This window comes from Caloenas nicobarica, chromosome 2, assembly GCF_036013445.1.
Source record: "Caloenas nicobarica isolate bCalNic1 chromosome 2, bCalNic1.hap1, whole genome shotgun sequence".
Lineage (NCBI taxonomy): Eukaryota > Metazoa > Chordata > Aves > Columbiformes > Columbidae > Caloenas > Caloenas nicobarica.
Window position 1 is genome coordinate 47,805,017 of NC_088246.1, and position 13,934 is coordinate 47,818,950.

At 49.2% G+C, this 13,934-nt stretch overlaps 1 protein-coding gene across 1 annotated transcript; it reads right to left on the minus strand.

The window, feature by feature from the left end:
- Positions 1-3,840: 3,840 nt before the first annotated feature.
- On the minus strand, positions 3,841-11,535 carry CLEC3B (C-type lectin domain family 3 member B). Its single transcript, XM_065629011.1, has 3 exons — positions 11,331-11,535; positions 6,519-6,617; positions 3,841-5,240 (listed from the first exon to the last, which is right to left on the minus strand). The coding sequence occupies exons 1-3, from the start codon at positions 11,434-11,436 to the stop codon at positions 4,840-4,842; spliced, it is 606 nt and encodes a 201-aa protein (XP_065485083.1). The 5' UTR covers positions 11,437-11,535; the 3' UTR covers positions 3,841-4,839.
- Positions 11,536-13,934: the final 2,399 nt, after the last annotated feature.

Below are 13,934 nucleotides of genomic sequence, written 5' to 3' on the forward strand. Positions count from 1 at the left end.
CCTAGGCCAGGGTCTGACCACCCTCACAGAGAAGATGTTTTCTGTTTAAGCAGGATTTCTTTTATTTCAGTTTGTGCCCATAGCTCTGTCTTCTCTACCTGTTCCCCTCAGGCATTTAAACATGTGGATAGGACCTCCCTGAACCTTCTCTTCACCAGGCTGAGAAGTCTCTGCTCTCAAACAACAGCTGCCCCAATCCCTTCATCATCTTTGTGGCCCTTCACTGCTCTGGCTCCAGTAAGCCTATGTCCTCCCCTGTACTGGGGACCCTGAACTGGACCTGGTGCTCCAGACGCGGCTTCACCAGTCCTGAGAAACACAGAAACGTGGTACGATATTGAACACCAGAAGCCTTGCTTTTGGGATCCCTGTTGATGGGTGTGACGGAAATAAGAACCATTCCTGTTTCTGCAGTGGGAAACTAAGCTGGCCTCGGGTATTTCTGCAAAGCAGTAGGTGGTGTAGGTTTTATTTCCTCTCTTGCATTTTCTTTCATAAGCTGTAGTGCTTCCCAAACAGTGTTTGCTACACATAGCTTCTCGAGACATGTTCTTCATTGCTGGCCTGCAAGGTTGGCATGCAGCTTGTGTGTTTCGTTCTCCTTGGCAGGCTCAGGGTTAGCTTTCTAACAGGGCTGAAGCGAAAGCAAATATTTTCTGTGTTTAGCAGTTGGCCTCAGCTCTTGGCAGCGCAGTCATCTGTGGGTTTCTGTCTCCTTCCTAGGGCGAGGCTGGACACTGAGTGTACACCCAGGCTGCAGGCGCTGGGTGCCCCGTGGTCACCACCAGCACCGGTGGCCCCAGGGTGGGTGCAGGAGGTCGCAGGGAGGTGATGCAGCCACCGACCTGTTTGCACAGAGCAGGACAGAGCGGCGAGGCTGCTGGGTGCGAGTCACGGCTAAGGTGTTTGTGATTTTATTTTTAGCTGTATTTGCGATTTTATTTTTAGCTGTATTTGCAACAGTCCCCAGCTGTTACCTTTGGATTCTCTCTGGGTGCTTCTGAACTGGAGACGCTTTTGGATGTTGTTAGGGAATAAAGCACTATGTTTTCATTCTGTACACCATAGTCTGATATTCTCTCAACCCTTGCTTTATCTTCTACCTACAAGGAGATTATTTTTATGCTCTCCATCAGTGTAGTGACCCCCAACTGTTTTATATTTATGCTCCCAGTGGTCATTTGGCTTCCCCTTGTTTGCTGAGCCTCAGAGATCTGTGTTTCTTTACTGCCTATGGCAGCTTCTGAGCTGGAGAAATGTAACTTTAATTTAGCTTTTTATTTTATTTGCAAAAGGAGAGACTGAGAGGTCAGGTACTGAAGTGGGGTTCAGAGCTTATGTAAGAGCGGGATCAAACAGTAAAGTCTATAGGAATAAGAAGGCTCAGTGGGGCAGGGGAGGAGGTGCTCCTTCCCTTTTGATGTGTATCCATACTAATGCTCTCGTCCCACAGCTAGATGTAGGAAGTGCCTTCCCCTTGGGGCAGGCAGGAGCAGAAGTGTTTGGGAGCTGGTCCTTGCAAAAGATGATGGGGAGAGACTACATGTGACAGAGTGAGAGACTTGGGTCTGAGTAACCCTCAGGCTGAGCAGGCAGGCACAAGGAGTAGAGGTGTCGGGTTCAGTTGCTTGTTCTGAGTAAGAATTTTCTTCCTCTCTCTGCTTGGAGTCCTTTCCCCATGTCACCAAACTCTCTTAATCTGAATTTACCTGAGACTGCTAAGGATCAAGTCCCATAAAAGTGTTCAAGGCTCAAAACAAGCTTTTGGCTTGTGACTCCCAAATTCTTGCCCACCTTTACCGACCTGTCCCGTTTACTGACCAAGGCCAAAAGCAAGTTGGCCAGGGCACTGACGAGTGTTAATAGTTTGCTGTTCTGGTCCTTGCTCAGAGGGATACTTCTGAAAGGTATTAACTGTTTCACGGTGAATCATTTTACTTTTAACCATTCGGTCCTTTGCCTGTACTTCAGGACCTTGGTGAACTGGGGTTAGGGCAATCAGCTGGGTAAATGAGCGTAGTTCTACTGAAGTCAACTGTGGATGGCGTAGTGCTGGGTTAACGCTTTCCATGAGTTCACCCAGTAACCTTTCTTCTTCTGTTCATATAAATATATGCACATTCCATGTTTCATCTTTCTTCAGCCATGTTACAGAGCCACAAACAGCTGAGGGGCACAACCAGTGGCATAAGCTCTTACACATCATTTCCTATTTTAATAACATGAGGTTCATTTGAGATTGCAGATATCACAATACATTGGTTCAGATGTGATCACTTCCACATTTCTTTTTCTTGGGGAAGAGCTGAGGTTTCTTTTCGTTAGTCTGCATGCCTTTGGTTGAGAACACACTTGGTGGACAGCAGATGTTCTTCTCTGGCTTGAGTGCCAAAAAGATTTAATAGAAGATCGAAAAAAGTGATGCTTGTCCCAGCCGCCAGCAGATGAACCCCATCTGCTCTGGGAAATTCCCATTGGGCTGTGCTGGAGTGGAGGCAACTAGTGTCCTCCATTCAACTCCTCCACCCCTGTATCCATTGTGAGCACAAAACACGGGGTTGGCCACAAACAAACAAAAAAGGAGTGCTGTGGTAAGCAAGGATGAGGACTCTTCCAGAATTTCCTTTTCTTTGGCTTTTAGAAGAAAATCTGTAGTTCATAATATACAGTAGGAAAAAACATGTAGAAAAATATTAAAATCATAAATGCAACCCTGAAGCTGCAAAGTCAGTTTTGGCATCCTGGCTCCAACAAATAGGGCAGGAGCAAAGCCACCCCTTCCCTGTGCTCCTCCCAGCTTTAGAAAAGCAAAACATCTACAAAGAATGGGGTTGGCAGGAGTGTAGCTGTGTGAAAATAGAAAGCAAGAGAGATACAACCAAGAACTCTGCTGAGAGCAACTTGTTATTCTCTAGATTTTGACAGATTGACTCCTTAATGTCCTCTCTGGGAATACCCTTTGGCATCCACCTCCACAGATGTTTTTCAGATTCACACTCCATGCAGAGAGATGGTCTGGCTACACCGCCCGCATCTTCCCCAGATCTCAGCACCGCCAGGGCGTGTGGCTTTTGCAGCACCCCTCTTTAGTTCCTGGGCTCCTATGAAATCCCTCAGTTTATTTCTCTGACCATGCGTTTGTGTTTTAAGACCTTGTGGTTTATGACCAATCAGGACCAAAGCTGGCAATGCTGCTGACTTGGCTGCTTTGCATTCATGTGTATCTGAAAACATGGAGGGATCACCTGGCAAGGAAACTAGAGGGTTTATACTGATTGAGGCAAGCTGGCTTGTAGAGTGTAACCGTGACCTACAGCAAAGAGCCTCAGAAACATTCAGGATCAGGGCCTGGAGTCTGCAAAGGCTTCTTCATGTAGTCTTCTCTCCTTGGCAGGATGCTGAGGAGGAGGATGAGGAGGGAGAGGCCATCACCACGTCAGTGGAGCAAGGAGAGGGACGCTCAGCGCTGCTGCAGCTCAGCTCCACGCTGGGACCTGAGGTGCCACCTCCCCTGACACCAGTACCACTGCCAAACGGGGGTGAGGGAAGGACCTTTCTTCTGGGCTGGCCTATATTTTGGAGTGACATTTCCCAGCAATAAGAGGAGGAGAGAAGGGAAATCTTATTTGCCTGTAAAAGGATTCCCTGCCTGTATCCCACGTGTGGCCTGTGACGGCGATGATAAGAGGGGAGGTGGAAATCCTATAAACCATATCCCAGGGTGGGAAGCTGCTTTTCCCCTCTGCCTTTGATATCTCTGACCCTCTGCAGGTCCCTGGAGCTGTTCTGAAGAGAAATGCAAGGAGAGGAAAGCACACCAATCACATTGGCACAACTCACTTCCTTCAGCAAGCTATATATATATTTATTTTATAGTCATTTGAACAGCAGAGAGTTTGACAATAGTGACAGCCTCGGGAATGTGCACTCTGCATTTGTTTGCGTGTGTTTCAGTCCCTCCAGTTTGACTCTTCCACTCAACATCTTGGAATATCTATCATCGTGCTCTTTTTAAACAAAGCAGCACACTGAAATACCTCACCCATGGGTTCCCCATGAGTGTCACATCTTGACATTCCCAACCTGGCAGCGCAGGAGACATGACCCAAACTGGAGGAGTTATTACCAAGCACTGAGCTGCAAAGAACTGCTGATACCTTTAAGCCAACAGCCAGCAAATTAGCATCATCAGGGCTTCATTAAACTGTTGGGGTGACCTGCATTTCTTTCCCATCATTGCTGTTTATTTAATTTTTTTTTTCTTTAACCCTTTTCTCAGAAAAAAAATTACAAACTCTCTCTGCTCTCTGACACAGGACCTCGATCCTCAGGAACTTGAATCAGGGTGGTGTGAGGGATGAGGATCTTGATCCCGGGTGCCTCGCTGCCAGGAAGCAAAACAGGAGAAGAAAGTGGGAACTAGCGCTGCTGGTGTCCCAACGAAGCTCAGCGAGGTGGGAAAGGGCATTGCAGAGCGACAGCCCCGGGCAGCCGAGGTGGCTGTTCGCCGGGCTGGACTGAGGCACTGTGTCTTTGCCAAAACAACCGAGCCGTCCTAATAAGATTCCCTGTGTAAAAAAATATATCTATAAATCGCGCCTTAGTAAGAACGATGCAGCTGCTAACGGGGCTGGATGTGGCCAAATGAAATGCTCTAACGCTCTCTAACCCAATATGGAGCTGTGACGACTTTCTTTGCAAAGAGTGACTCTAGTTGAACGTGCGCGCGCGTGCGTGCATACATACATGTACACGTACACGTACCTATAGCTTTATAATCCTGCTGCCAAGGGGTAAGACCCGGGTGGCGGGTGGATGGGCAGGGGGAAGCCCCCGCCACTACACGATCATGAACTGGCAGATGTAGGGCAGTCGCTCTTTGCACCTCTTGTCGAACCACTTGCCCACCGCGGCCCCCGACAAGGCCGCGCAGTTTTCCAGCTTGCCGCCGTCGGGCTGGGTGGTGATTTCAGTCTCCCAGTTCTTGTAGCGGACAGGGCCGCCCGTCATGTCGACCCACTTGCCCTCCGCCGCCATGTCGTTGAGGCCCAGCCAGATCTCCGCCTCGGAGCCAATGCTCTTGCGCATGTAGTCGTAGAGGGCGTCGTTCTCCTCCCCATTCTGGGGGGTGCTGAGCGTGCCCCCCTGCAAGATGCAGTTTTCACTGGCCTCGTGGTATGTCTTGGTCTCCGAAAACGCAAGGAAGCATTTTAGGTGAATTTTGGTGCCTTTCAGGCAAACTGAGAGGTTACCAAAACAACAGGACAGAAAGAAAGAAAGTGAATTAGTTTTAAAAAAGGGTGCCCAGGAAGAGGCAGCAGCAGCAAACGCAGCAGCCAAACTACAGACTTCATTTCTTAGGCTGCACGGCAATCCTCAGCAGCATGGGAATCGCAGGGGTCTCTCCCTCCTGTGCAGGACACATGCCCTCCCTGTCTGCAAACCATCAGGAAAAATGGACCTCGGGGTGCCCCTGTCACCCTCCTGGGCTCTGCTGCTGCCATGGTCCTCCTGCCCCTTCCCTTGGTCTTGCTCTTCCCCGGCTGCTGCTATGCTTCCTCTGACAAACTGGCTGGAGCAAAGGCTTCAGATGGGCACTGCTGGGTGTTGGAGTGGTTTGGGAAAAAGTTTGCAATTCCAATTCAATCATCGTAATTATGCAAGCATGAGAAAAAAATGTCTTTTTTAACAGGCTTTGATCAGAAGTGTTGTGCTTGCCTAGCTTGAGGTATTCAGAAGAAATTTCTACTTGCATCTGATTTTATTGTTAAGAATAGCCATTTACTTCATTTTTCCTTTAAGCTCTAAACCCTGAGAGTGCAGGGTACTCTGGCCAAACAATAACTAATCAGAGCCATGTATTAATATCCATACCAATTACATCTCAATGAATGAAGTTTGGCTCTAAAGCCTTGATTTTGCTTGTGTTCCTTTTCTTTGAAGGAGAACGTTCTCCTTAACTTGCATTTTCATTGCATTTCTGTTTCATGTTCTGCAAATCCCTCTCCTATCAACGTTGCTGGAGTTCACACAGAATAACCACGGAGCATGGCTGGAAGATGGACATTTTGGTACTGTCCTCTGTATGTGTTCAATGAAGCACGGTGGGACTGACCTCCAGTGAGGTTCCCTGGGCAGTACCATAGTATGTATAAGAGACCAGGTCACCATGTCACTGGGGTTCAGACAGAAGAGTAAACTACATTTGATTAGAGACCAATCCATTTTACCCATCCCTCTGATTCATAAAGTAAAATGAACATCTGGCTTAGTGTCATAGAAATACGCATAGCTGTACAAACGGGAAGCTCTAGCACATAAAAAGGGGGCCACACACTGGACAACTCATGTCATTAACTGCCTGAGGAGCTTCATCTGCCTGGAGGAGCTGCCCCCACTCTGCTTTGATCCTCCAGCCTCTCTCTCCACGATAGACTCCTTGTCGTGGGGTGCTTGGGCATCTCTTGTCAAAACATGTGGAGCAATTGTAGCCGCTTGATAAGCAGCGAGTCCTTTACCTGTCTGGAGTGCTTGCTTTTCCTTCAGTAGAGCAACCTCTTGAGAGATGTTGTCAATCATGGCCTTCAGGTCTTCAACCATTTTAAGGCTCACACTATCTGTTGGAGAAGGCAAGAGAGGAGCATGAACATTGGCCGTGTCCCAGGAGGATGCAGCTGAAGCTGTTCCTATCATCAAAACTCCTTGTTTCTCTGCCCTTAGAGAAAGACAAACAAAAGGGATCCACAAAGTCGATGCCCGTGTCCCCTTTCATATCCATCAGAACGAGAGTTTGCTCACTAGCCTGGATCCACCAGCAGCCCAGTTTTCCCAGTTGGGGTTTCAGGGCTTTGTGATGGAGGGGGTCTCCCCTTGGGCTGCTGCTGCAGTGCTGGGGAAAGGGGGCGGCCGCACACATGAGTGTTGCAAGGTGCCGGCTTCTCTCTGGAGTCCCTGTGTAGGGCACTTGCCTGGAGTGGTGCTGCACTGGGGTCGAGATCCCAAAATGCAGGAGGGCACCATCTGATGCTGCCCCTCCTAAGCAGGAGTCCTGCCACACACGAGTGTTTTGTGAGGGATTTAAAGCTGCTGCTGAATACGATTTATTTTTTTAAAACCCCTCAAAAACATGCCCTCTCTCCCTCTATTCGCAGCACACCCTCCTGGCTTTAAGCAACCTAACACAAAATTTTGTCTTTATGCAGTCCTTAGTCTGCCCTCATGGGTGCGTTGGTAGGAAAGCTCCTGCTTGCCAGGCTGATGCTCAGCGGGAAGGGGCTGGAAGGGCCATGGTACCTCTGCTAGATCTGCCCCTGCACCGCCAGCCACTGCATCCCGCAGCCCACCAGCCACACCATCCCTCAGGCCATCACAGCTGCCTCTCTCTTCAGCATCCCCTGTGCAGGTACCCAAAAACTGGCCAGAGCTGTTCTGCTGTGAGAAGATGCCTCCTTGGCTGCATAGTTGGTTGCAGTCTGATACTAAAGCCTACATCCTGCTCTGTGCGTTGCTTCTGCAACAGCTCCAACCAACTATTAATCATACTTGGATTTCTCCTGTCTAGGAACAAAAGGACCATTATGCCTCGGAGGCAGCGGGAGATTGAGGTGTTCGTATTCCTTACACTATCTCTGCTGCTCCTATTGCTTTACCTGGCCTGGTGTAAGCATCTGGTAGTTCTCAAGGGGTGAAAGGACAGGAGACAATTTTCCCGTGAATGCAGTAGGATGGGCTTCCTCAAGGGTCAAAGAGATGGGGAGCTGAGGCACCAAGCCAGGTAACTGGGGAAGCAGCTTGGATGCAGACCAAAACCAGCCCAAAGATTAGATGGTGCCATGAATATGAAAATCCAGACACATCAGAAGGAGGTCATTAAGCTGCTTTACACATTGCTCAATTAACTTTAATGGGTTCACTTAACATTGAGGCACTAGTTACTATTTTGCTGCCTTTGATGAGAACATTTTGTGGGAAACAGCTAATTAATGCCGGGTTTTTTCCATGCAAGCTGGTCTTGCAGCAGAACAAATATCCCTTCAGTTTAAGTAACATCCAAGGGCCACGGCAGGACACTGAGTCTTGCTGGGGCAGCTCCTTATGTTGTTCCAGCCAGGTTTGCTGGTGGGCTCCCATCTAGAGGGTCCCTGCTATGCAGGGTGACACATCTCTGTGACAACTACCTAAGTGTCCTGTCCCTTTTCACCACCTCGTTTCCAAGCCCTGGGCCACAAGAGGTTCCTTCATCAGCTGATTCACCGGGACGTCGTGGGGGAGAACCAAGAGTGGTTAATTTGCACTTCGGCTACAAAGCAAGTACCGCGGCTGCATCAAAAAACTTCAAGTTTTCTATTTTGTTGCCAGAGGTTTTTGTCTCTGCGCTGTCATTTCCTCAGGGCTGGCCTCCTGAAGCCCCTATCAAGGCTATTACAGCTTGGGTTTGCTGGGGCTGAAGCCAGCGTGGGGGCTGCCAGCGCTGCCCGTGGGAGCTGGAGCGGGTCCTTGTGTGGTTAACCGTGAGCTGCGGGATTAAGTGCAGGCAGAGGCGAGGTGAAAAGAAGACTCACAGAAGGATGTGGGTCACAATAGTCTGTTGGTCTGAAAGCCTGGTCAGTAATGTATTCAATGCTGCAAGTGGAGCTCTTGCATGTTTTCCTTTGTTCTAATTATACAATGAATAACAGCCAAATCCCACTGTAATTCATTCTGATTATTTAACTATCCCTGTGTGATATTTGGATCTATATCTGGGTTGCTTAGCTCTGCCTGGGCAAGTACCATCCAGTTTGTTCCCATCCTAACGGGTTTCTTGCCCCTCAGCGGGGTGTGCATCGCTCTGGTTCACGTCAAACCTCCCTGGCCACTGGTTTTTCTTCTGACACCAGGCATTTTCCTGTATGTCCCAGCTGGAAAAGTCACCCCGTGTTGCAGTCTGTCCCCAGATCAGAGGAGGGGACTGAACACACTCACCCTGAGTTTGTATAAGTGTAAACGTTCACAGGCATTTTCTGTGAAGAGCATCAGGACTCCAAGATTTACCTGTAAATTTAAGCATCCAGACTCTAATGAGCAGCTCCAGTTACCTTAAAAGTACATGTGAGAGCTATGCCAAAATGGTTCTCCTGTGGCCCCAGCACCCTGCCACAGCTGTGACCAAGGGGAGACCCCCAAGGGCCCGTGGGTCCCCAGCGTGGACCCCTGAGTTGGGGGGTGCCATCGCCCCCCAGGCAGGGCTGCCATCGCCCAACGCGGCTCCTGCCTCCCCTGGGCAACCCTTTGGGCGAGACCCCTGTGGCCACCAGAGGAAGGCAAATCCCATTTGCCCCCCAAACATCACAGTTTGTGGGCAGTTTGCTCTACCGCTGTGTCTGGAAAAATCACTGGGGAGCGATTTGAGGCAGGAAAAAACCCAACAGAAGGCAAAGTAAATGTGCTATCTCAGCATCTTGTGAATGCTATGGTTTGGATTTTTCATATTGAAACAGCACTATATTGTGTTTTGAAGCAGATCCAAATGTAAACAATAATTACAAAAAAAAAAAAAAAGATAAAAAGATAAAAAGATAAAAAGCTTGGCTTGAATCATCATTTTGGTTTGGCTGTGCAGACTGAAAAAAAATAAATCCGGCCAAACACTCCAACGCTCGAGTGGCTTCACCCTGCTTGACCCTCCCTGGCAAAGGGCACGAGGTGAGCTGGGACAGGGGGTGCTGGGGGCCAGGGATGGGATGGGACGGGATGGGATGGGGATGGGATGGGAATGGGATGGGGCCATCCTGCCCTCCCTCAGGGCAGGAGCAGCTGAGCCCCGGCCCCTGCGGCTTGGATGTGGCAAGGGGCTGGGTGCAAAAAGGAACTTCATGGGAGATTTTTAGTGCTTTCCTCCCTCTTACTCCATCCCCTGATGTTGGTAAAAATCAGAAAAAAAGTTAACCAAGAAATGCTGGAAGTTTCCAGTGAAGGTAGGGCAGCTGACCCGCCACGAGGCTGGATGCAGCTGGCCAAAAAATGCCACGTTTGGGGTTTTTTTATTTTCCCCAAAGAAAACTTGACCTCTCCTTTGAAAAGAATCCTGGAAGCTCTCAAGAAAAATTGACACCAGCTGTTTGAGATGGCTTGATTTTCAGAAAAAAAAAAAATTGCTCTCTCCCCTCTGACAAATGTGTTTAAATTGGAGACAAATTTTCCTGTCAAAAGTGATTTTTCTCCCACCATCTGACTTTTCTCCAACCACTTGATTCTTCTCTCACTTGCTTTCACCAGTGGGTTACAAACAGCAGTGCCAGTGACACAGAGAAAAATATGATTTCTCTGAGAAACTCGTTTCTCTTTCCTGCTACATCCATTAAGTGCACTGCATGTATATGCCCTATGCCAGCCCAAGGAGGTATTTTTGCTCTAGAAAACAGCCACATGGAACAAGCAGTTACGCAGTGATTTCGTAGGAAGATCTAATGGCAGAAAAAGGAAAATTTTCTCAAGGATAGGATCAGATGAAAATAGCCACTGGGCAAGCGTAGAGAGCAGCCCAGCCAAGTGAATTCCTGGGATGCTTCTTCCTTGCTCCCAGCTTTGTTCCAAGCAGGAAAGCACCCGCCAGAAATGGTCCAAGCCCACGCAACACCATCAGACATCGGTCACATCAGGTAGGCTCACACGCTGCTGAGTGTAACGAGAGTCGCTTCCTTACCTGCCTTTTCCTATAATTGATGTGCATTGGATCAGAGGGAAAAAGAATGGGACAGTAGCAAAAAAAGAGAAGAAAGAGGGGGAAAAAAAAAAAACCAACACTAGGGAAAAGAAAACTTAGGCATCTTCTCGTGCGCATTGCCCTCTGGTAAGCCTGAGTAGTTGGAGCTCGTGTAGGGCTTGACATGCACCCGGGGCGAGTGTTGTAAAACGAAGATCCATGTTGATATTTAGTGGATTATATATGACCTGTCCTCTCTTGTCTCCAAATCTACAACAGCAACCTGTCATCTGCCGCTTATTTGCTTCTGAAAGATGAACCAGGAGGGGTAGGGAGTCATAGAACGGGAGATTTTAGTAGAGGAAAAGTTTGGGGTGAACCTTGGAGATAACAGAAAAATATGTTACCCTCTGAAGTTCAGACCGAGCTGTCCCATCAAATTTATTCAAGGTAGGAACATGCCAAAAACATTTCCATTTCCTTGCTATTTTATGCAATCATTCCCACAGGGAGGAAAGGAAAAATAGACACCTCATTAGGCTTTTAGACGCTTTTTTATGTGTTTCATTAAAACACTGTGGGGTAATTGCATCCCCCCACAAGCCCCACCAGTTTTCCTCACTGGGACGGTGCCACCGCTCCTTACCTTTCTTGGAAGCTGCTGGTTTTGGCCGGAATTTGTTGTTTTCCTGGCCAGAGACCTGGGCGAGGGAGAGGAGGCAGAGGAGCAGGCAGGCTCCCCAGAGTGCCATGCCGCTGCTGTCCGTCCGTCCGTCGCCGAGTGGAGTCTGCCCTCAGACAGATGGCTGAACACCGGCTTGGATCAGAAAAGGCTCTCCCAGAAAGCCGCCCGCTGAGCCCCGGCCAGAAGCAGCCTCCCGGCCCCGGGGGGGCTCAGGCAGCTCCGGCCAAGGCTGAAAACATCCCAGCGGGTTTGCATTTCTTAGCATGCTGCTTGTTTTTGTTAAGAAAAAAAAAACAGAGAAAGAAGGGAATGAATCTACTGAAAGTCTGCTAAACTAAACATAAGGCTGTGGAATGATTTCCTATGGATCTTAGCAACAGGCTGTGGGTTTGGTCTCATGTGTCGGCAACAGCTATGATGATGTGAGGTGCGAGCCTGAGTTTGGGCGGCCGAGGGAAAAGAGGGGGGCCAGCAGCTGCAGACGCAGCATTGGGGCCCCCAGTGCCCCGTCCCCCCCCATGGTGTGATGCCAGGCCCGCAAGGAGATTTCTGGTTTATCTCCCTGCCAGAGGCTCCTGCCATCCCCAGCCCCGTGCAGCTGCAGCAGGGGCAGAGGGCTCTTCTTGTTCTCAAGTAGTCCTTGCTCAGAGTGGAGGGCAACTCTTACACTTCAAAAAATGGCTCCACGGTGGCCTTGATGGGGTTGTCCTGCCATCATTGCTTCTCCATGCTTTTAGACAGCCATGGGTTGAAGGGAGCTTCCAATGCAACACGTTTGGACCTCTATTTTTGGGGCCCTCCTCTCCAAAACTGGGGGTGCTGAGCACAGCAGCCCTGTGGTGCATGGGCGGTGCATGGGCTGTGCCTTTGCCCTCACCCAGCTCCCACATGTAGGTTGCAGGACAAGGCTTTGGGCCGTGCGCACGGGGAGCTGCTTGGTGGCAGTCCCCACCCCATCTGCAGGACCTGCCTGGGGCTGAGCTGCTGTTTGCCGCTGCTTCTCCTTACGCCGGCGGCTGAGGAGGGAGGGTGGCTCCCAGCCCTGGGCTCAAATCGCCAGTTCTGGGGTGGTCCTGGTGTAAATCACTCACCTCACGGCGATTCCCACCCTTGGCGGTGACGACAGCTTGGCCATACAATCCCCTGCCCCTACGGCAATTTTGCAAGGACAGGGATTTCTGTGAAAATATCCTAATAAATCTCCAAGTTGTATATCACACACCTGTATTTCTGGTGGTGCTGACTGATACCACTGAGCATATTTTCTGTTATTTTTTAACCCTTCTTGCTTATATAGTACATACGGGATTAACCGTTCATCTAATAGGCTGGTTTTAGCTGGGATATAAATCCCTGGTTTAGCCAAATGTCTCCCAAAGACAATTTCTGCTGGGGTTAGTCCTACGGGTTGCCATGATGCATTTCAGCATCCCACAGAGCTCAGTTCAATGCTTTTGTCCACTTCAATCCACTGTGTGTGCACATTCTAGCTACTTTTTCTTCTAATGTCTGGTTCATTCTTCTGCCTGTCCTGAAGACCGTGGGTGATTGGGATTATGCAGATTCCTCTCTATTCCCAGTGATTTATATAGCTGTCTGATTATATTTGCTGCAAAATGGGTACCCCTGTCTGACTCAATTGACTCTGGAACCCCATAACCGGGCATAATTTCTTTCAGTAAGGCTTTTATTACTCCTGTACCTGCTTTTCTTGTTAGGAAGGTTTTTACAAACCCTGATGTACTAACAAATGCTTGTATCCATTTGTAGCCAGCATATCTGCATAATCTATTTGCAATCGCTGAAAAGGAAATTAGGCCCATGGTCATTCTCCTAACTCTGAGTTTGGTCTGGGATTTGAGAATTTTTGGCAGATTGGGCAGCTCCTGGTGATTCTTTTTGTGGCAGTGTAAACCCCCGCTGCTGCCCAGCAGCAGCGTTTCACTGAGACCTTGGAGGTGCCTGGCTGGCACCATCCAAGGGAACGAGACTCCTTTGGTGGCAAACGTGTCCCCACTGCCAGATGGTGCAGTGGCTTCGCGTGCTTTTCATTTTTCCAAAAATGCTTTTGTTTCTGTAGGACAGGAAACCAAACGCCACCTCCAGATCTTTTAACCAAACCAGAGGGCTGCTCATCGTTTTGCTCTTGAGCCCTTTCCACTACCCTGTCTGGGAGCTGGAGCTATTTTGGCTCTGCGTCACCCCACCAGGCAGCGGGAAAGAGATCTTGGCCATGGCCTCTACGCCCGCATCTTTGTCCTGAAAGTGATCTGCAAGGGAGCTGCACTTCAGCAGACCCGGGCACAAGCAGGGATGAAGAGAACTGGGAAGATGTTCGACCTGCTACTGGAGATGTCCTGCTAAAAGGAAGGCTGTCCTGCACCTACCTGGCACCAGACCGCTTCCCCTCTTCCTCTGGCACCTTTGAGAGTCAAAATCTACAGGTGCTCTTCCAACTTAAGAAACCTGGCACACATCAGGGTCATTGATAACCCAAAGTATCTTGCGGCCAGGTCTGTCAAAGCACCAAGACACTTCATAACAGCTGGTTGATGTTTCACACCC